Source organism: Lepus europaeus, chromosome 1 (genome assembly GCF_033115175.1).
Source record: "Lepus europaeus isolate LE1 chromosome 1, mLepTim1.pri, whole genome shotgun sequence".
NCBI classification, from domain to species: domain Eukaryota; kingdom Metazoa; phylum Chordata; class Mammalia; order Lagomorpha; family Leporidae; genus Lepus; species Lepus europaeus.
The window spans coordinates 104,639,942-104,662,930 of NC_084827.1; the positions used below are offsets into that span (position 1 = coordinate 104,639,942).

Sequence of the window (22,989 nt, forward strand, 5' to 3'; positions counted from 1 at the left end):
TTCCCTTAAAAGCAACTTGATGTTTTTCTCTTAAAAATTCAAGAATTCTTTCTGTATTGTATTTTTGAGAATTTGATTATAATGTGTTGTGGTGAGGATTATTTCTGATCATGTCTATTTGTGGTCCTATGGGCTTCCTATACTTAGATATCCATCTTTATTCACTTTGGGAATGTTTTTGCTGATTATTTCATGATTCTTGCATCCTTACATTGATACTTGCACATCTAGCAGAGCAATTCATCATATTTTAATTTTAATTTTAAAAAATGTATTTATTTATTTGAAAGGCAGAGTTACAGAATGAGAGAGAGGGAGAGACAGAGACAGAGAAAGAGATCTTCCATCCACTGGTTCACTCCCCAAAATGGCCACAATGTCCAGAACTGGGCAGTTCTGAAGCCAGGAGCTTCTTCTGTGTCTCCCACATGAATGCATAGTCCTATGTATTTGGGCCATCCTCCACTACTTTCCCAGGCACATTAGCAGGGAGCTGGATCAGAAATGGAGCAGCTGAGACTGAAAATGGAGCCCATATGGGATGCCAGTGCAGCAGACAGCAGCTTTATCTGCTACAACACCACACCAACCCCATGTTTATATCACTTTTTAAAGGGTGACTTTTGTGGATTGAAGACCTTTGCTAAAGATGTGCCTTTGGGGATAGACATTTGGTCTAGCAGCTAAGATACTAGTTAAGAGGTCCACATCCCACATTATGAGTGCCTGTGCTCAATTCTGATTTTTGAGTCCCAATTCCAGTTTCCTGCCATTGCAGATCTTGGAGAAATTCTGCTCAAGTGGCTGAGTGCCTGCTAACCATCTGGGCACTTGGATTGATTTCTCAGCTTCTGGCTTTGGCCTGGCCCAGTCCTAGCTATTGTGACCATTTGAGGTATGAACCAGTGGAAGGAAGTTCCGTCTGTCTAAATCTTTGTGTCTCTCTCCTTTTCTCCCCACCCCCTTCTTCCTTCTTAATAATAATTTAAAAAAAAAGATGTGTCTTCTAGTGTTGGTTTTACATATCACTTTTACCTTGATTTCTGTTAGATGCTGGAGTGTAGTCTCCCTATATTTTGCTGTAATGGAAAGTAGCAGCAGCAGGGATCCAGGGTTTTTCCAGAGCCCAGTGGAGTTGCTCAAACCCTTGGCATGTACTTCCTCAGGAGCTGTCTAGGTAAGGAGCAGAATACACAGGACTGGCACTGGTGTTGCTACAGACAGGCATGCAGACTCCTTGGCCACTGTCTCTGCAAGGCCTGCAACCTTGGGACTAGCTGAGGTAAGTGGAGCACACTGTCTGTGTGAGGTCTTGAAGCAGCACTGCTGGTGCCAGGATGAGTGTGGAGCATGCAAAGTCTGGACTGCTGCCCAAATGAGACCCCAAGCTGCAAGAATAGCACTGGCTCATGCACAGTACCAAATACAGTCCCAAGAGCCTGCACAGTCCTGAGCAGCTGTCAGCAGATCAGGCAGCAGTCACATGTGTTTGATTATCACCAGCAGTGAGCGATGCTGTGGGTGGCAGGAGGAGGGCAGAGAGTTGGAGGAGGCGGGCTTGAGCCTGAAAAGACAGGTGCCCATAAATCTAGAGTCCTTGCTGTTCTGCACACCTCATCTTTTGTAGTACTGAGCACTGTGTAGACTAGGGTGCTAGGGTTGCCACTGTTCTGACAGGTCCAGATGGATCTGTGAGGCTTCAGTAATTTTTTGCTAGTACTGTGGAATGTCCGTGGAGCCCCAGGGATGGTATATGCAGAGGTCTTTGTCCTTTAGGGCAGTGTGAATTCTGATAGTTACTCCTTTCTAAACAGGGTGCCATGCTGCCACAGCTTGTGCTCTTGGGGTTATGTCTGATATATTGCTGAGTTCCTTCTCTGAGCTAAAGCAACTGACCATGAGATCTCCAGGCAGATCTCCTTTCTGTGCTGTTGGTCTGTTCTGGTTGTGCCTGTGGACTCCTGCTGTAGCTATAATTGCCTGCTAAAATGATCATGCATATCTGTTTTGTTGAGGCTATCCTACCTCCTTGCAGTGGGGACTGCCCTGGCCTTAAGGCCAGGGTCTTAGTTGTTGCTTGGCTCTGCTCTCTTCTCTGTGCTGCCATCTTGGGTCTCTGCATCCTACCAGATTGCTGTTATTCCTCACTGAATCCCTGTGTTCTTCCCTGGGTATGCACCTCGAGATGCAGCTGTTTATTTGAGTTTTGGTCCTTCCTTATGGAGGAAGAGGTGAACACTGGGGGCATCTCTATTCAGGCAGCTTGAACATCTTTATAGTTATTTTCTGAATGAAATATACTTACTATAGTCCAAGTTTTTAAGTACCATCATGTACTAAATTTTCTTTTATTTGAAACACATATTTTAAAACTTTAAAGTAGAAATGACACTTTTTATTGAAAAACGTTAATGGAAAACATAGTAGAAAAAACCTGATATTTGTTGATACCTCAAAATTAGTCTACATATGTTACAGCAGTACATTTAGCTATTTTATGCATTTGGTTTCTTGCATACTTTCCAAAACATTCTAGAAGGCAGTAATACTTTAAATGAAATCATCTGGAGTTTTTAAAATAATTAAAAAAAAAATCTTCTGTTGTTCCCTTCCATTCTCTAGAGTTCTGATTGGTTAACATTCCTTAGGTCTCATCAAAGGAAAATTCAACACTACTGTAATACTTTGAATGTAATTAACAGATTTATGCTACAGAAGAGTTTTCTTGGGGCTGGCTTTGTGGCACAATGGGATAAGCCATAGCCTGCTGCAACAGCATTCCATATCGGAGTGCCAGTTCGAGTTTCAGCTGCTCTGTTTCCAATCCAGTTCCCTGATAATATGCCTGGGAAAGCAGCATAAGATGATTCACATGCTTATGCCCCTGCCATCCACACAGGAGATCCGAATGGAGTCCCTGCCTCTTGGCTTCAGCCTGGCCCAGTCCCTTCTGTGGTGGTCACTTGGGGAGTGAAACAGCAGATGAAAGATCACTTTCTGTCTCTCTCTCTCTCTCTCTCATTCAGTCTTTCAAATAAATAAATGTATTTTTTTTTACTTAAAGGAAAATTTTCATTTCGCTTTCTCCAACACTTTGTTGCTCCTTAGTCACAGGAATTAAATGTTTCCATTCAGGAAGCCATCTGTGAGATTTGGTAAGTGTTGGTAGGAATGGTCAGTTATGGTTTCTGTCTCAATCGTGCGGCTCCTTCATGCCAAAAGAGGCTGCTTATCTATGGAGGAGAATGGTCTGTAGTACAGACTTCTGGCCCTGTGTCCATGTCCAGATGATAGTACTTCATTCAGAAACAGCCAAAATGCAGCAGCCACAGAGAGGTCACTCTTTCACCTGAAGTGAAGAGGGGCAGAGACAGCATATTCCCTTTATTTTCTAACAACACCCAGCACCTGCTGCCTGCTGCACAGATACATAGATGCTGCTGACCCATGGACTGGAAGGTGAGCCATTTCCTCCATGGGCATAGGTAATCTTCTCAACATGAACAGTCTGAATTTAGCCCCCCTCGACCCCCACCCCACCACTGCTGTATCTAGTTTTCCATCACAGAAGGCTGAGCAAGTAAGCCTTACCTGACTCAGTGCTGCTTATTAAGATTATATCTTTCAAAGTGCTTCAGATTTTTCTAAGTGCATCACTTATTCACAAATGTGGGTGAAGTGATATGGGAGGTAGTATTGCAAGATGGTCACCAAGCTTTCTGCCCTCTGGTGTGATGTCCTGAGCAGTCTCCTTGCCTCAAGTGTGGGCAAGGACTTTGGCTACATTGGCCTACAGGCACCTATGCTTGTAGAGTGACATGGAGATTCTTCTGCTGGCCTTGAAGAAGCTCATGTCTGTTCGAGGAAAGGGCCTTGAGAAGACTGTGTACAAAGGGCTGAGAGTGAGTCCCCGTGGAAAGCCAGCAAGAAAATAGGAATCCCAGTCAGACAGCTGCAAAGAAATGAATTTTGGCTGCAATCTGAATGGACTTGGAAGCGTGTTCATTCCCACGTGCCTCCAGATGAGAACATAATTTGGCTGACACCATGATTTCCTCCCTGTTGCCACTCTGAGCAGAGGTCCCTGCTTAGACTTCTGATCTACACATGTTATTACAGGGTTAGTTTAAAAACCATTAAATTTGTGGCAACATGTACAGAAATGAACAATTAACAAAAGATAAAGTAGATAACATAACTTTTTCACCACAAGAAAGCTGTTTTTTTTTTTTTTTCCCCTGAAAATTAGTGACAGAAGTGAGATTGGCACCTTGGATTCTTATTTATACTCCAACACTCTTTCCACCATACTAAGTGCTCCCTACTAATGAGTGCTATCGGTAGATTTTCTTTACTCTTGCAAACAAATAAGATGGAACACGATACATTATATTCTTTTAAAAAGCTCAACGTAGAGTAAAGCAATAATTTTATTAATACTCACATCAGTTCCATAGTATAATGAAAACATTGATCCAAATCATATTGCATGTTAACGTGATAATAATTTAAGAGAATCTTGAATCAAATGCTAATCCTCATCACTTAAGAGATAGTATTCTGAGTAGTCAAGATCAGGAAATGTGATAGGTAATTCAACCCACTTTTTGTATTGTTTCTTTGCTGAATTAGTTTTGAAAACTACTACAAAATTCCTTATTTTGAGGCAAGGCAAATCTAAGCCTTTGTGTACCATCATCGTGCCCCAGTCCTGAAAAACAAGAGAGGGAAGTGGAGGAAGGGGAGAGAGAGAAAGAGAATTAAAAACACATCCAGTTAAACATTCCGTTTGGCCAAAGTAAAACTGAGCCCATAGCAGTTTACTCACTTGGCCACATTTGCAGATAATCTCTCCATTTGTTTTATAGTCAACAAAGTTCTTCTGTTGTGCTTTGCTTTCTCTCACAATGTAGAGTTTCCTAAAATTATCAAGGAGAGGGGATCATCACTGAGAGCTTCAAACCATTAAATATGTAACTCAGGGGTCCCTTCCACAGGACCTAGAAACTAACCAGATGTCTGCCTTATCACATGCCTCATTCCTACTCCTTCCCACTGAGGGAAGTGTTGCCTTCTGCACGTTCTTTCAAGTTTGTTGGTTATTTGACTTCAGTTGTTCACAAATTTGAGAACAAATAAATATAAGTATGCACGAATTTTGTACCCTGGATTAAAGTGGTTTAGATTTTAACACTTCTCCCTTCCTGTTGCAGTGCGGAGCAGATTATTTTAAAATGGACATTTGAAATGGGGAATATAAATGAAGGAGAAAAGGAGTGGAAGTATTGGAGGGAGAAAATCTGGTTTTCACTATTTTGGAAGGACACTTATAAAACATTGTGCTTCACTCTTAGTGAAGACACTTAAACATGGGTCTTGAAGACTCACTTGAATTCTTGTGTCATGTTGACATGATGCATCTTCTCAATCACATGGATATCTGCCCCAGAGCAGGCTGGCACACTGCAGTTTTTGCAGAGGAAAGTTATTAATGATGGATTTTCCTTGTAATGCTTTGCGATACTTCTCTTGATTTTCATTTTCATTTCCATTATACTTTGCATCTGTAATTCCAAAATCTGCAAAGGAAAGATTGTTTTTTCTAGGAATGTTTTTTTTTTTAACTTTTATTTAATGAATATAAATTTCCAAAGTATAGCTTGTGGGTTACAATGGCTTCCCCCCTCCCATAACTTCCCTCCCGCCCGCAACCCTCCCCCCTCCCGCTCCCTTTCCCCTTCCATTCATGTAAAGATTCATTTTCAATTCTCTTTGTATACAGAAGATCAATTTAGTATATATTAGGTAAAGATTTCAACATTTTGCCCATATAGCAACATCAAGTGAAAAAACTACCATTGGATTACTAATTATAGCATTAAATAGCAATGTACAGCACATTAAAGACAGAGATCCTACATAATTTTTTTTTTCAAAATAATTAATTTTCTGTGCCATTTCCATTTTAACACCAGGTTTTTTTTTTTTTTTCATTTCCAATTCTCTTTATATACAGAAGATCACTTCAGTATATAATTAGCAAAGACCTCATCAGTCTGCGCCCACACAGAAACGCAAAGTATAAAAATACTGTTTCAGTACCAGTCATAGCATCACTTGGCTTTAGACGACACATTAGGGACAGATCCCGCATGGGGTGTAAGTACACAGTGACTCCTGTTGCTGACTTAACAATTTGACACTCCTGTTCATGGCGTCAGTAATCTCCCTAGGCTCTAGTCATGAGTTGCCAGGGCTATGGAAGCCTTTAGAGTTCGCTGACTTTGGTCTTATTCCGATAGGGTCATAGTCAAAGTGGAGGTTCTCTCCTCCCTTCGGAGAAGGGTATCTCCTTCTTTGATGGCCCCGTTCTTTCCACTGGGATCTCACTCACAGAGATCATTCATTTAGGTCTTTTTTTTTTTTTTTTCCATGATATCTTGGCTTTCCATGCCTGCTATACTCTCATGGGCTCTAAATAATTTTATTCCAAGAATCTAGAGATCTTAGATAGTTATGAAAAAGCATAACTAAATAAATGTAATAATGTGGCAAAAGTTGCTGGGTCAATGTCAGGGAAAATGTTTACTATCCTCAACTTGCCTCTTGAAGCCTGAGTGGAATTTAAGAAGACTATAGTTATGTATAAATTCTTCATATGACATAGAAAACATATTTTACCTTATGTGTCAACTCTTGCCACTTATTAGTGATAGCCTGAATGATGTTTTGAGAAAGATTCTGAAATCAGAAGCAAGGAGATGTTCTCTGAGTAGCTGTGAACTGGTGACGTGTTTACTAGGGACTTTGGACAGACTAGTGGTGGTATGCACCTCCCCTCATTGCCATTCCTGTGCTAATTTCATCTACTCGAAGTAGAGTGCTGGGAGGACAGGTCTCGTCTCCAAAGAAGACCCTAAAACACAGTCTGCTCAGAAGTCCTCAAAGGAACTGTGTCTTATTCTGAAGTATCTGAAAAGTTTGACCCATTAACTCCAGAGATTGTCTTAGGTTGTATCTCAAGAATAGTTTTAAAACATCACCCTTCGAAAATAGCTGCCTGGTTCATTTTCTTAGGAAAGTAAATGTGAGGCAGTAACTTTCTAGTGGCATCATTTGGTGACAAAAGTTTGATTTGATACTCCAAAATGTTTGGTTTGCCTTCTATTTAAAAGGGTTTTAAAATACAAGTTTGTGTAGAAACCTGGCCAGGAAACCTTGGAGTTGGTTACAGCTTTGCACACCAATTTGAAAGCATCCCTTTTGTGAAACTCTATTTAGGGTAGAGCCAATTCCAATGTTAAGAAACTAACATTCACACCCATATGCAAGGGTGTGAATTTTCTTCTAAATGGATTGTTTGCTATTATAGTAGTTACAGTTTTTTAATTCAGTGGTATGGGGGATTTCCTGAAATATTGTAGAGATACATTCTTCCTTCACCACATTCCTTCACACGACTCCAATAACTCTGTGTTAGTAAACTGAGATGCAGCTAGAAGACATGTTACATATTTTCTTATTATTTAGATTCAGCTTCAGTGTCACTCCCACAATGTTACCTTGCTCAACCACTCGATCCGAAATACTCAGGTAGTGACTGATTTCATATTCTCATAATATAATTCCTTAGCATTTTTCTCTACATGATGTATATCTAGTGTTTAAAATTTTTGTCCATTGTTTTTCCTTGTCAAATCTTGCCAAGCTCATGCTAGAATGCAAGCTTCATGCAGCAGTGTTCTTCTCCGTGTGTGTGGTTTGCCACCATGTTTGTTGTTCCTAAAACATTGCCTGACACATAGTAGGCACTGTATAAATATTGCTGGAATAAAAATGTGTGCTTATACAAAAGGTTTGGATCAAACTCAAATGACCAGATTGGGTTGAATGGGTGAGTTGTGCTAGTTTTTCTGGATTAAAGGCAGCCTAAATTTATATCATCAAAGTTTATTGTTGGTTTCACTGGAATGAGATCTCTGACAGCTTCCTGCCTACCATGGATCTTGGTAACTTTTTGTTTGTGAATCTGAGCTATGGACAACGCATCAAACAGGAACGTATAATTCAGCACAATTTCTGTCTGGAGACTAAGCCACAGGGATATCAATGGCAACCACATACATCCATTTTTTTTTTAAATGAAAACTAAATCCAGAGGTATCCAAAAACAATACCTTATGCTCATACTCCTCTGGTTTCATATTTTGAACACGATGTATAGCTGTATACATCATCTTCTCTCGAAAATCATTCACTGTCTCACGTTCAACAACTCCTGAGCCACTGCAGCCAACCAGAATGTAGGTGCTCTCATCAGCTCTGGCTCGACCACGGGCCTGAGAAAATAAACAAATCAAGTAAATGAAAGGCTATGTGTTGTACAAACTCTACTGGCTTTATGCTGATTATGATATTCATTGCTCAGCATTCCAGCCTTCAAGTGATCTCACTAGTCTTAGTATAGTTATTATCCCTTCCTGGTAGGTCAAGCCTTTGAATCTTGAAATGTGCTTTAACCCAGAAGCAGTGTTCTGGAGTGATGATGGTTGGGTCCTTATACCAGCCTTCAAATGCCCTCCTGTCCAGCTTTTCTGTTCTCATGGCTCCTCTCTCAAAACATGGGAACTGTGATCAGTGACTTGAACTGGGATTCCCCTGTCTGGCAAGAAGGATCCATGGTGAAAAGGGAGCATTTCTCATTTCTTTTATTTTCTTTCTTTTTTTTTTTTTTTTTTTGACAGGCAGAGTGGACAGTGAGACAGAGAGAGAGAGAGAGAGAGAGAGAGAGAGAGAGAGAGAGAAAGGTCTTCCTTTGCCGTTGGTTCACTCTCCAATGGCCACTACAGCCAGCGTGCTGTGGCCGGCGCACCGCGCTTGATCCCAAGGCAGGAGCCAGGTGCTTCTCCTGGTCTCCCATGCAGGTGCAGGGCCCAAGCACTTGGGCCATCCTCCATTGCACTCCCGGGCCATAGCAGAGAGCTGGCCTGGAAGAGGGGAGACCAGGACAGAATCTGGCGCCCCGATCGGGACTAGAACCCCGTGTGCTGGCGCTGCAAGGCGGAGGATTAGCCTGTTGAGCCACAGCGCTGGCCAAGGGAGCATTTCTAACATGACATCAGGACACTGAGAGAGGTCTGTTCCTGGCATTCCACATTGGAATTTGAACATATTTTCTCATGAAAATAAGCTCCACTTCATGACAAATTTCTATAGACATCTTCACAAATATGTAAAGGTACATTACAAATAAGAGAAGTCTTTGTGCTCTGGCCCAGGAGCCTAGCTATTAACTATAATATTATCATCAAGGAAAACTACATTCTGAGGGAAAAAAAAAAAAACTGCTCACAAATCAACTCTTGAAATAAAATTATTTCCATATATGTTACTCTTCTATGATTTACCTTACATTCAAGGATGCAACTTGGTATTAAAAAATAACACTTGGTATGGGTTGGAATGCTAGCATCACATACAGGTGTACCTGGTTTCAAGTCCTGGCTCTGCTCTGGATTCAAGTTTCCTGCTAATGTGCACCCTGAGAAGCTGCAGGCGATGGCTCACATAGTTGTGCCCCTGCTTTCTACAAGGGAGACCTGGATGGAGTTCTCAGCTCCTGGCTTTTCGTGGCCCAGCTCTAGTATTTGTGGGATTAAATTTGGGGAGTAAATCAGTAGATAGGTGTTCTCTGTCTCTCTCTATCTTTCTACCTCTCTGCCTCTCAAATGAATAACTTTTAAACAATCCCTTAGTTCAATTTATGGGAAGAATATTATATCAATTAGCAAGACTTCTATTATCCTCAACAAAAGGTAATGGAAATATTGTTAATACATAAATAAACCGAAAGTTCAAAGGAAACTGGAGCATCTTACTCTAGTTGATTTATTTACATTGGCATTTATAAGTCCATCCTCACCAACAGATTATCTTGAAAATTTTTAAAGTTGTAGAAAAATTGAAAGAATGAGGAATTAAAACACAGGAAGGGCAAGCTCCCTAGAGCTTGGACACATTATTTTGTAAGACATTCATTTCACAAATGTGTGCTTCCTATTTTTGGTCCAGTGGGGGACTTGCTGACATCTTAGGAATAAGGAGGTCTCTCTGGACTCCGAGATATGGGGCTAGTGTAATGGTCTTGGAAAGTCTTGAGACAGAAATAACCAAGCAAGAGTTGTTTAAAAGGGCAACAGGTATCTGGCCACCATATGAGTCAAACAGCAGTAACAAAAAAGGCAGTACTTTTAGAATGGGACTGGGGATGGGAGAGGGAGGAGGAGAAGAGGTGGGAGAGTAGATAGGAGGGTGGTGTGGTAGGAAGAATCACTATATTCCTAAAGTTTTTCTTATAAAATGCATCAAGTTTGTATTCCTTAAATAAAATGTTTCTTTGGGCGGGGGGAGGGGAATGAAGTGCATCTTGGGAGGCAGCAGGTGATGGTTCAAGTAGTTAGGTCCCTGCTACCTGCGCAGGAAACCTGGACTGAGTTCCTGGCTTCACACCTCTCCCCCACCTCCTTGTGGGCAATTTGATTATCTATCTTTATCTCTGCCTCTCAAATAAAAATATTAAATATAAAAAAATGCTCTTTTAGCAGGAAAAAGGATATATTTTTAAAACACAAGAGATGTTTTGTGCTGCTTTCCTAGAAGAAAGCAATTAAGATAGGAACACAGAAATAAAAATTAACATATCAGAAACAGGTATTTGAATGTACCTGGACCATGGCAATTTCATTAGTGACAAGACCGTAACGAATAATGACATTACATTCTTTGATATCCAGACCTTCTTCTGCCACTGTGGTAGCGATAAGCAGATTTATTTTTCCAGTGCGAAATTTACTAATGACTTCTTTTTGTTCATTCTGTAGAAACATTTTAATAAATTAAATTTTGTGATGCTAAACACATTAAAATCTTCTAATTAGGAGATGGAATAATAAATTGCAACTCGTCAGTGTAAATCAAAGGATTAGATCATACATGAATTTGTTGCCATCTGTTTTTGGCATTGAACAAAGACATGATGGGGAGACAACATTTGATTTCCAATCTGGGATTATCACACAATAACAAAAATATTTCCATTCTCCAGTCTGGAGGTGGGAAGTCCGTAATTTATGCCAAGGAAATAAATGATGGGCTCCTTGTTATGAAGAAAGGAGGAGATGCTGTTGATTGAGAAGGGGATATGGCCATAAGAGAAGCTAAAATGGGCTTTTCTTCTCACTACATTTACTCCAGAATCTTTAATATTCAGAGAATAAGATGTAGTGACACTTTTATAGATTGTTGACTTTTAAGTTACAGAGCAAACGTGCACTGTGTAATACACTTGGTCATTTTAAGAATCATTCAAGCAGGAAACATATGGAATATTCCAGAAAGGACACATGAAAAACTGAAAACATTGGCTGCCTTCAGGGAGGGGAGCTGGAAGGCTGGAGACCAGTGGTATGCCTTTCATCTTATTAATTCTGAATGAGATAAATATAATATCTATTCAAAGGAATGATATGAATAAAAAAGAAAAGTAACATACTAACATATATTTAAACCAACCATTTTAAATGACAAATATATTAATTTTGAAAGGTCATATAAACACATAAAATACGCCATTGGGCCTTTGCATGGGAAGAATGGCTGAACAGAAACCTAACCTGACATGCTCAATGTAGTTTTATTTTCCACAACAACTCACATCAAAGCTATTGGTTCAGCTGACATTTGGTACACATCCATGCTATCATCTTTTTTCCTCCATGTATTAAATCAAAATAAACCTATCAGACCAACAGCTTGTGGTTTCATCTCCTTCTCTCTTCCCAGAGGCAGCATGAATCCTTACTTGACTTTTAATTGCTGGAGAACACAGTGTGAAAAGACCCAGCAAGATTGTCCTCTCATCATTTCTCCCTCCTACCCTCATATCCACTGACAAAAACTTATATGCACTTGGATTTTAGCAGGTGTCCATTTCTTAATTCAAAGGAGTATTTATAGTAATGAAATTTCATGTACAGTGTCAAGTACTCATATCATATCATGTCTAACTCCTCTTCTAATGAGTATGTCCACCCGAATTTACAAGGTGAGGATGTAGGGAGTGAGGATGGAGCAAGCACAGAGATAAGGAACAAAAAGTAGCTTGGAAGCAGACTTTTAATTTCCAGCCTACCTCTTTTCAAAGAGTTGCTGAGGTCACTTATAAAAAAAAGTCACAGCACTAAAGCTAACATAATAAAAGCTGAATAACGGTACTAAAAGTGAAAGAATGTGGATGTATTACATATAAAGATCAACACAGAAGCTTGAGACTGAGTTTTGTCTGGGAGCTTCCTGGAAGGTAGGGTAAAAAGGAAAATACATCAAGTAAACTAGCTATTGTCCAAAACGATGCAACAAACTCAGTACACGAGGAAATCATTGCTTTCTGTAGCACTAAATTTTATAAACAACTTTTTGATGAGTGCCATTAGAGGGCATATCAAGAGTTACAGGGGACAATTTCAAGTTTCTTTTACAATACACACCAAAACAGGGTTATTTTGATCTATTCATCTGAATTTGATGATCATAATAGAACTGATGAAGTCCCTTGTCCAGCAAGATTCAGGGTCATTACGACTTTAAGCTTTAGGAAAAACAGTTATTCTAACAAGACATCACTGTTTTACCCATGCTTGTAATGTCTGTAAATCATTTTTAACTTCTGACTGTTGATGTTGTTTTTTTGTTGTTGTTGTTGTTTGTTTTTTACTGTGCACACAATAAGTGGTATAATGAAATGAAATGTAAACAAAATAGAAAACCTTAAAAATGGACAGAAACCTCTCATAATTTCCAATCTCTAACACATCAGATGTTTTAATTTTGCCAAATTTTCTTATAGGCTTCATTCTATGTAAACATTTTTGCACAGCTCCAATCATTAGTGCACAGTTTCTTGTGAAGATTTGATTTTTCCACTTAATTTTATGGTGTAACCACTTTTACACTTTCATATTAAATTTACTTATTTTTGAAAAAGAAACTAAATTTAGAAAGTTCTTCCAATTATGTGAAAAAAATGACTCCTAAGACAACAAGTAGCTTTTCAAACACCACAGATTGGATTGCTATTAAAATCAAGTTTGAGGAGAGGAATAACAGCATAAGAAAACAAGGCTAAAAGAGTGTTTATACCTGTGTCATAGGCTTGAACTCACTGCTGTGACCAGCTCCAATAAGATGGTGGGCTTTAACACCTACTTCTGCAAATTTTTCGTTTTCAGTAATCCACTGGGAAAGGGCATAAGCACTCTGCCGAGTTTTTGTGAAAATTATTCCTCGTGCTGATTCCTCAGCTCTCGTGTATTGTTCCATTATGGTGTTTCTTAATTTGATCAGCTTTTCATTTTCATGTTCTGGGTTGTCAGCTAGTTTTTTCAACATGTTTTTGTTTTCTGAAAGAAGTAATCATAATGAATATGTTAACTAGCTTGATTTAGCCATTGCACAACACACACATATATTAAAACAGCAAGCTGTCCATCATAATTATATACATATAAACATATAAATTGTATAATTAATTAATTAAAAACTATTTAAAAGGAATGATTAGTATAAATTAATAAAAGGCACAAGGAGCTGCACTGGAAGACTTTATGTAATTAAGCCACGGATGTGGCTCATTGATAGTTAACATTGTGCTATATAAAGGTATTTCAAGAAGTTTATGGAAAATGGAATTGAGATAAATTTTTAGTGTAAAAACTTCTGAAATTCATGCTTTTTTTATAATATGAACTTCTTAAAGGCCCACTGTATGGGTGACTAAAGTTTTGTATCAATATAAGCTTATCTTTTGTTTCCACTTTCCACAAATGTTTTGACATACTCTCAGGTTAATAGTCAGGTGAATTATTTAATAAATAACTTGCAATCATCTTAACAATAAAACTAGATGATTGAATGATTGATTATAATCCTACAACACATGAGTAATCTGTTCACATCAATAGAGTCACAATTTGAAGTGGCTTTCTTCCCTGAAAATGATATGTTAAAGGGATCTTTTGGAGAGATTTTGAGAAACAACAGATTCATATGTCTAAGTTGTAAATTCACAAGAACATTCAATACATGTTACTTTGATTCTTACCAAAAAATAATGCCATAAGAAATCTATCTGTCCCATCCTGTTCCAATGGTTTGTTAAAATTATCTTCATCACCACCACAATCATCATTATCACTCTCATCACTGGCATCTTCTTGGACTGCGAGTTTCTTTTCTCTCTCATTATTATAGAAAGTTTCAAGGTGATTATATGCATCAATCATCCGAATTGTGTCATTAATTTGCAGGGCCTCATTGTACTTCCTCAAGTGTTCTGCACACACACGGTCTTTGCGATTTCCTTCTTTTGCAGCTAGGAAAGAATGTATTATGTAAGTGAAATCATGAGCACATAAATCACCTGCAAGCATGCTGTGAACTGGAATACATTTATGCCTGCAACTTTGATTTTGAAACAGGCGCATTAAGGCTCGAAATGTGCCATGAGCTCTAAAAAGTGGGAAATTTTCCAGGTTCTAGACCTTCTGCTTTAGCTCTGCATCAACAGGAATATGCTAAGAATAGTTGAAAAGGTTCATAGAAAAGGGAATTGAGAGATTAGTTTATTTTGGTGTCAAAAAACGTTTGAAATTCTTGCATAGTTTTTCATGATATGGATTTTCCGTGGGCTTTCTGAAGACTACTGCACAGAGATATTATGGCATGAGAAATATGTTAGTGCAATTCACGTTTAGTGACACTGTCAATATTACCAATATTTTAAATATACAATAAATGAAATTAGAAACTCTCTTGTTAAGGAGAAAGAACATGTTTATTCCTGTCTTACCAAGAATGCAGAAATTGGCTTTGATAACATATTTGCTTCAGTTTGCTTGTGAATATGTGAAATAATGATGTGTATCCGTGTTGTAAACATGCAATAAACTTAAATTGAAATTCAAGTTACCTTTTTTTTCCATATGAATGGCCCATTGTTCATAATGTTGAGTTCCAAAATCTGACATTGGACTCATCTGGCAATAAGTTTGAATCCTTGTCATTATTTCTAGAAGTTTCTCTTTAAATGGATCCTAAAAGTAATCGACACACTTATTCTTACTTATTTACATTGTTAAAATAATAATGCCAACATCGTTAGGACAGATTATCTTTGTTATAATTAGTTGGATTCAAAAACTGTTTCTAAATAAAGTAACAGGTGAATCGTGGATGACTTCAATGTATCAGATTTGTTTCTCCTTCTCTTTCACACCTGCCACAGAGCCACATCCACACTCACACCAGCCACCACTGCTGGATTTCTCAATTTCAAAGATTTACGAAAGTGGAATTCATGAGTTTTGTAAAAATTTGAATGTTAAAGGTAACTTAAAATCATATTGTATTAATGTCATGATTAGTTAGATGTCCTATAATCTAAGAAAGCTTCCTTTGTGAAGAATTGGTTTCAGCACACTTTTTTTTTTAATTAATTTATTTATTTGAAAGGCAGAGTTATAGAGAGGCAAAGGCAGAGAGAGAGAGAGAGAGAGAGAGAGAGAGAGAGAGAGATTAGAGAGGTCTTCCATTCGCTGGTTCACTTCCCAGATGGCTGCAACGGCCAGTGCTGCATTGATCCGAAGCCAAGTGCCAAGAGACTCCTCTGGGTCTCCCACGCAGAGGCAGGGGCTTAAGGACGTGGGCCATCCTCTAACTGCTTTCCCAGGCCAGAGCAGAGAGCTGGATTGGAAGTGGAGCAGCCAGGAGACAAATCGGTGCCCACATGCAATGCCAGCACTGCAGGCAGCAGCTTTATCCACTAAGCTATAACGCTGCCCCCCCCCTTTTTTTTTAAATCAGACACAAAAGAGTGCATGTTTTATGATTCCTTTATACGAAGTTCAAAATTAGTCCAAATGCGTCTTTGGTTTTAGAGATTAGTATGGTAGTCCTCCTTGGAGCATGGTGACCTCAGGAAGGAATGAAGAGTTTTTGGGGTAGGCAACGTTCTGTTTCTGATCCAGATTTTGGTTACCCAGTTGTGTTCAGTTTATGAAAAGTCAGCAGTCACTACAGTTATGGATTTGTCCCTTTTGTATGTTTGTTGCACTTCAGTAAATACTATACTAAGGTGTTAAGTAACTTAAAAGGATTGTAAAGTCTTTTAAAGAAATATCCTGAGAAATCCTTTTTAATGATTATGGGAGAACCACCCATTTAAATTGATCAAGTAAAACTGAGTAAATAACCCAAAAGTGAAAAATGAGTAAAATGTATTCAAATATGCTGGTGCAATTTGAGTAGATAGAACTCTTTTTCAGAATTAAAAAATGAGTGGGTTGGGCAACTATGACAAAGAAAGGTGTTCCAGTTACTTCTTGAAGTACAAAAATTGCCGAAGATTCTGGCCCTAAAGAGACCTTGAGTGCTCTTGATACCTCATCCTACTGTAAAGTGTAAGAATGCAGTTTCAATGTGAGTCTTACTAAAATTCTGTCATGGTCCAAAGAAGACAGAATGGAGTGAAGCCACCTATGCCAACAGCAGCAGAAAGAGCTGAAATCTTGGGAGCAATGGGAAAGCTGCCCTACTGAATGTTTGCATTAAAATTGTGTAAAAAAAAAATTTAGGTACAATAGGATAAGTTGCCCCTTGGGATGCCCACATCCCACACTGGAGTGCTAGCCAGTTCAAGTCATGGCTGTTCCACATCTGACCCAACTTGCTGAAAATGTGATCCTGGGTGGGCCGGTCACACTGGTGGGAGACTTTGATGGGGTTCTGGGCTCCTGGTTTCAGCTTGGTCTAGCCCTGGCTGCTGTAGGCATTTAGGTTGTGAATCAGCAGATGGAAGATTCTTTTTCTCTCTGTCTCTGTCTCTCTGCTGTTGGTTGCTAGAGGTTGGTTACTAGCACTGGTTTAATGCCTATTACATTTCAAGCACAGCATTATCTACCATGCATATCTCATATTATTTAATCTCAATATCATTATGAGGTAGATTTTCAATGGAATTATTCTTTTGACCAAGTATATTTAGCCAAAATTTATCATGCTTTTTAAATTTTACCAAAAAAAGTGACATAATCTACTGGTTGTAAAGTACTAACTGACTCTGAGTTGACATTATTAATTTTTATTTGATTATTTTCATTTTATTTGAAAGGCACAGAAAGAGAGAGAAAGAGAAAGAAAGGCAGATAGGACTACTATCTGTTTGTTCAGTCCACAAATTCTAGTAACAACCAGGGCTGGGCCAGGTTGAAATCAGGAACCTGGAATTCAACCCATGTCTTCTATACGGATGGCAGAGACTCAAGTGCTTGAGTCATCATCTGCTCCCTCCTATGGTATATATTCACAGGAAACTGGAATCTGAAGCAGATGTAGGTGTCCCAAGGTGGGACTTGACCACTGCACCAAATCCCAACTCCATCAATGAAAATATTCATCAGAAAAACATTATTAAATATTTCACTTCTTCATTAATGCAGAATTTTCCTAAGAAATTAAATATGCAAAATAGGAAGGATATTCATTATTATTGCCAACTGTAATATGGTAAAAAACAGAATGGCTCTGGGGTACGTCAGAAACTCAGTCCTAGAGTTCATAAAGAAAGTACAAAAGGATAAAATGAGCTGCTGTATCTCCACCAGCTCAGTTATACAAACCTTCCCACCCACACCACTTTACTCTTCTGTGGATCATACACAGCCTAACAATTACTGAGCTACTGTTCATAGACATTGGAAAACTAAAAGAAGGGTTGAGGAGAAATTCACAACAGGGCTTTTGTACTAATATTACAACTCAAAAAACTGCAAGACTGTAACTTGTTTGTGCAAATTTTCAAGTAACATTATTCAGATTGTTAGTGTAAAATAGCATTTTCCTTCTTGTAATTGCACATCACATTGTCAATCAAATAAACATAAATTAAACACATACCTCTCGGGTGTCATCTGCAATTGCAAACTTCTTGCATGGCTCCTTCATTTGCTCTTTGAGCTGATCAATATTTTCTTTCACAGTTTTAATGGTAAATGCATCAAGATTGGCACATATCTGGAAGAGACATTTTTTCAATAGTCATAGTTTTCCCTTACAATTGACTTAATGTAAAATACTTTTTGGTTTAAGAAATAGTGGATAACTCATAATTTATAGCATAAATACATACGATAAAATCCCAGGTAATTTGTTACATTACTTGCTTGATACAATATTTTAGTATTGTTTAACTGTGGATCTGGATAACCAATAATCAACAACATTTGTCCTGACAGAGTGAACAGGAGCATCTAAATAAGTCAAGTTGGGGGATAATTCCAGAAATTGTTTTTTAAATTCTTAATAAATTTTTAATATTTTAATTTTATTTTTCTTCCTTGAATTCCATTTTTCAGAAAGAAGAACTGACATAGTATTGAGAGAAACCTATTGTAGGAAGCATATCTAAAGTCATCTTGACATACTGTATCTTGTTACTAACCTCTACTACACAGAAAATGAGTAGTGCAACACTAGGAACAGTATTAGCCCATGTACCAAGATTATAGATTGGTGGCAATCCCTAATCTCAGTAGTAAATTTTATCTTGGAGCCAACAATTATGCCTCTGAACTCTGTGTCAACTCTACATGTTTGTTACTGAATTCAACTTAAATGGACTTAAAATTCCAATGCAATTGCCTTGGTGCCAACATACTGCCTGGGCTACTCAGATTCATTTAACCCTTGAGATTAAGAATTACCACTTAATGTGATTTTACTATTGTGGAGCTGCTGATTAGTTCTTTTTAAATTCAGAATCCTACTATCAATATTTTCTACTTACTTTGAATTACCCAGATTCCTAGGATCACATATAATAGAAAATAACTCTAAAGCTCTATAGTTCTGCATACATTCTATGGATTTACTTCTAAGGGTACTGTTTAAAATCTTGCCATGGGACCCCCAAAGTCCCCTTAAGCTGGGTGGTAAAAATGCCATCGTAAGTGTTAAAGTAATAATATTAAGTGTTAAAGTGATCATATAGATAGGATTCAGTGTTAAAGGGATCATATAAATAAGATCAAGTGTCTGGCAATAATAATAGAATTAAAAAGGAGAGAAATGTTTCAATACGGGAAGCACTCCACACAGCAGACTCATAGAATGACAGTTTCTTTTAATAGCACTCTGACCTCAGAATCAGCCCTTAAGGCTTCCTGCTTTGGCTGAAAAACCCGTAAGAGCATTTCAGGCATGGAAAGTCAAGACACTGTGGCAAAAAATGTCCTACATGAAGGATCTCTGTGAGACCCCAGTGGAGAGAAGCAGCCATCAAAGAGGGATGTATTTTTCTCTGAAGGGAGGAGAGAACTTTCATTTTGCTTTTGGCCTTGTCTAAATACTGACGGAGACTGTGAATTACAAAGGCTTCTATAGCCTTGGTAGCATATGTTAAGAGTCTCAGGTGATCACCAATTACATATATAAGAGTGTTAATTGGTAAATTAACAACAGGAGTCACTGTGCGCTTACTCCCCATGCAGGACCTCTGTCTTCAAAGAGTTGTATTATGAGAATTAACTGTAAAATTTGTTCTCAAACAGGTTGTGTGTGTGTGCATATGTGCAAATTGTTGAAATATTTACTTAGTATAGAGTTGGTCTTCTGTGTACAAAGTTAATTGAAAATGAATCTTAATGGAGAATGGGACTGGGAATGAGAGGAGGAGAAGGTGAGATGGTAGTGGGGGTGGGAAGGTGGCTATGGTGGGAAGAATCACTATATTCCTAAACTTGTACTTATGAAATTTGTACTCCTTAAATAAAAGGTTTCTTTGGGGAAAAAGAAAAAGAAAATACAGTTTTGAAACTCATGGAATAATACCTTATCATGTGTGAATTCTAGAAACTCACATATTTTTATATCTGATTATTAAGTTTAATTATAGTAGAGATGTTGAAAGAAGGCATTCTATTTGTCTCAAGGTCATATTAATTATATCCGCTTTCCCTGATTTTATAGTATTGTTCTGTAACATAGCAATTTATTAATACTTGTCATGGTTTTGTGGGAGACTGAGTGTTTTTTCCATAGCTAGAGCAAATAGATGTCACCTGACAATCATGGTACTTGAACTCAATCTTCAAATCCCCAAGGAACACAGGCATCTGTTTCTGTGTTGTTTCTGTGTTGGTTTAGTTGGTAAACTAATTACTTACTTTTAGAATGTGTTCTTCAGCTTTGGCTTGCTTGTTGGCTCCTCCAACACCAGGTGAAGCTGTTAGTCCCAGAATCTGAGGTAGGGCAATCACTGGCTTGTTTTCTTTCTTGAGTCTATTATTTTTCAACTTCTGTTTCAAATAACGCCTCATAATGTTATTGTAGACTGCTTCTTTGTTGGTATGATGACATTCGTCAATGATAAGGAGGGAAAAATCTTAAAAGAAAATTCAAATGATTCATTTGTTCATGCCAGCAAACAACAAGATGAGTACCTTGGAGCTAATGAACTGAGCTGCCATGTGGGTGTCTTGTGTACTATTACAACGCTCTAACACTTGGTAGGAGGGAAATATAACTGTACATGGTACTTGTACACATGTGAGCTCATGTATACATATGAAACTATACCTATTAGGTAGTATCCAATTAATAAAATGAGACTCAGAAAGTTTATAAAGCTCAAAAGTTTTTGGGGTAAAATTCACACCCATGCTTCTTCCAAGAAAACTCCTAGGATTACAGTTTTGTTCTTCAATAAAATATTTAATTTTAAGTTGGTTAACTTTGCTTTTATTCCACCAAATGAAATCCACCACCAAATGAAATCCACATCATTTAAGGAGGAATAATTTTGCATACTTTAACATTCAACTATCATGCTTTTTGTTCCTTCTTTTTTTCCTACCTTCTCAACCCACCTCCCCCAAAACAGAAAGAACTGTATTTGTATTCCATGGTGAAGAAGGAGGTTCTAAGGAGATCCACTAGCAAATAAAAACAACTTGCTAGAAGTAAGGGAAACTCCACTAAGTGTTTGACTTAATACTGAAATTCTTATGCAGAGCAAAGTGGCCTGGTTAAAAACATTATTGTTTTTTTGTTTCCCTGGGAAATGAAAGGTTTTAATGAAAATTTAGGAAGTGAAAGATAATCTAAACCAGGCTAATTTTTATTGATATTTTGATTATTTAACCAATACAGTCTCTCCTGCTATTATTAATATTACTAAATATTCTTAATTTAAAAATAAATACTTTAACCAACCTGACAATTGGACACCAGCATCTTCTCCATTTTCCAAATTCAAAAGGGAGTTTTCAAGAATTTGGGCTGTACTGATAATAACATCATGAGATTTGACAACTTCTGGAAATGATATTTTCAGTTGGGTATCACCACTTAATCCAATAACACGATACCATTTCTTCAAAAATGGTTTGAATTCTTTGCGAAAGAGCTGTTCAACTAACGGTACCTTAAAACATGACAATTCAAAAAAAGAGAGAGGGAGAAAGCATAGTCAAAGCAAAGGAAATTGACCAACAGTTGTGTCAGGCATTACCAGAAGTATTTATATTATCAAGTAGTTAGACATAGCAATCTATTCATCTTTCCTCTAACTATTCTGTTGATTTGCATAGACATTTTGCCTAGTACACAATGTTTTATATGCTTGATGACTTTGAGGATCTCAGTCTAGCTGAGCATACAGAGTAAGCCTAACCAAAACAAATGATTACAACACTATGTAATAATTCTCACACAGAACCACATGCAAAGTGGCAGCAAAGAGGAAGAAGCAACTGGCCAGACCAAAGAAAAGTTTAGAAGGAATCTGAACTAATCTCACAAGCCCTGGGTCAGTAAAGAGATAGTTGATATTAAGATTGGATAAAAATTATATTTTCATTTGTAGAACAGAACCAGACTGTGAAAATCAATTGGAATATTTTTAATTCAATGTAGGAGTTCAAAGGATGGTAATGAGTTGTGTTTTTTTTTTTAACTTTTATATTCATCATTTCATTTTTTTGAAATTTTTTTGGATGCTAATAAGTTGTACTGTTGCTTATTTTGGGATCAAACCAGAGGCAATGCACCCAAAGGATGGGGTGGAATAGGGAACCAAGAAAGAGGAATTCTGGCATTGACTAGGAGAATGGATGGGGACTGAGGGAATGAACTGTTGGAATGCTTTTGGTGCCTGAGCAAGAACAAAACAGCAAATAGGTTTGGTGACAGAAGTGGAACTTTCTGTCCCTTTCAGCTGACTGCTCGTATGTTGTAATGTCTGTTAAGGGTGACTGGGTTGACACCTCAGGGCTACACATTACTTGTATCCAGAACACTGCCTGAATGAGGGGGTGGAAGAACTTGTTCATCTCCTAAAGGAGTTAATCAATGGAAGTCTAGGGGTGAATAGTGGGGCCACAGGGAATTGGTGGGAGGAGTTTCAAGGGCAAACCTCAAGGAGCCGGCAATGTATTCCTCATAATGTGATCATCTGATAATGAATCTATGGTTACTTTCCTAGTCTGTAGGATATGTGTTCATCTCCTTACTCAACGTGAGTTCCACTTAGGTACTCAGTAAGGGTTGGCTGATCTCCTGGGCTGAGATCAGTGAGTGTATAAAGAACATATTTTTCACTATTATTTAGTAGAAATGATGGAGTGAATGTCTTGTTGGGGGAGGAGGAGGGGGAGGGAAAGGGAACCCATGAATTTCAGGAAGCAAAGGGGAATTCAAATTGATAGTCAAGGTGGATGAGTGAAAGAAGGTTACCACAGGTGGAAAGGGTAGGAAGTGAAAGCGTCAGTTAGTTGTAGTTGTTGTTTTTTAAGCAAAGTATCTCTGACCTACCTGTGGCAAAATCACCTCAGAGATTTAGGAATTGTGGATTCTCGAGTCCCACTCCAGAACTACCAA

At 38.1% G+C, this 22,989-nt stretch overlaps 1 protein-coding gene across 2 annotated transcripts in view; it reads right to left on the minus strand.

The window, feature by feature from the left end:
- Positions 1–2,440: 2,440 nt before the first annotated feature.
- IFIH1 (interferon induced with helicase C domain 1) overlaps positions 2,441–22,989 on the minus strand; it is a 60,425-nt gene continuing 39,876 nt past the window's right edge. The window contains exons 6-16 of one of the 2 annotated variants that reach the window (XM_062187432.1): positions 21,325–21,535; positions 20,277–20,494; positions 18,010–18,126; positions 15,026–15,149; positions 14,159–14,428; positions 13,198–13,457; positions 10,725–10,874; positions 8,178–8,339; positions 5,389–5,579; positions 4,829–4,919; positions 3,528–4,711 (exon numbers count right to left, since the gene is read on the minus strand). In XM_062187432.1, the coding sequence (XP_062043416.1) occupies positions 4,532–4,711; positions 4,829–4,919; positions 5,389–5,579; positions 8,178–8,339; positions 10,725–10,874; positions 13,198–13,457; positions 14,159–14,428; positions 15,026–15,149; positions 18,010–18,126; positions 20,277–20,494; positions 21,325–21,535 (1,974 nt within the window). In that variant the 3' untranslated portion in view covers positions 3,528–4,531. Of the gene's footprint in view, positions 4,712–4,828; positions 4,920–5,388; positions 5,580–8,177; positions 8,340–10,724; positions 10,875–13,197; positions 13,458–14,158; positions 14,429–15,025; positions 15,150–18,009; positions 18,127–20,276; positions 20,495–21,324; positions 21,536–22,989 lie in introns of both variants that reach the window. The other variant, XM_062187441.1, reaches the window with a different exon arrangement.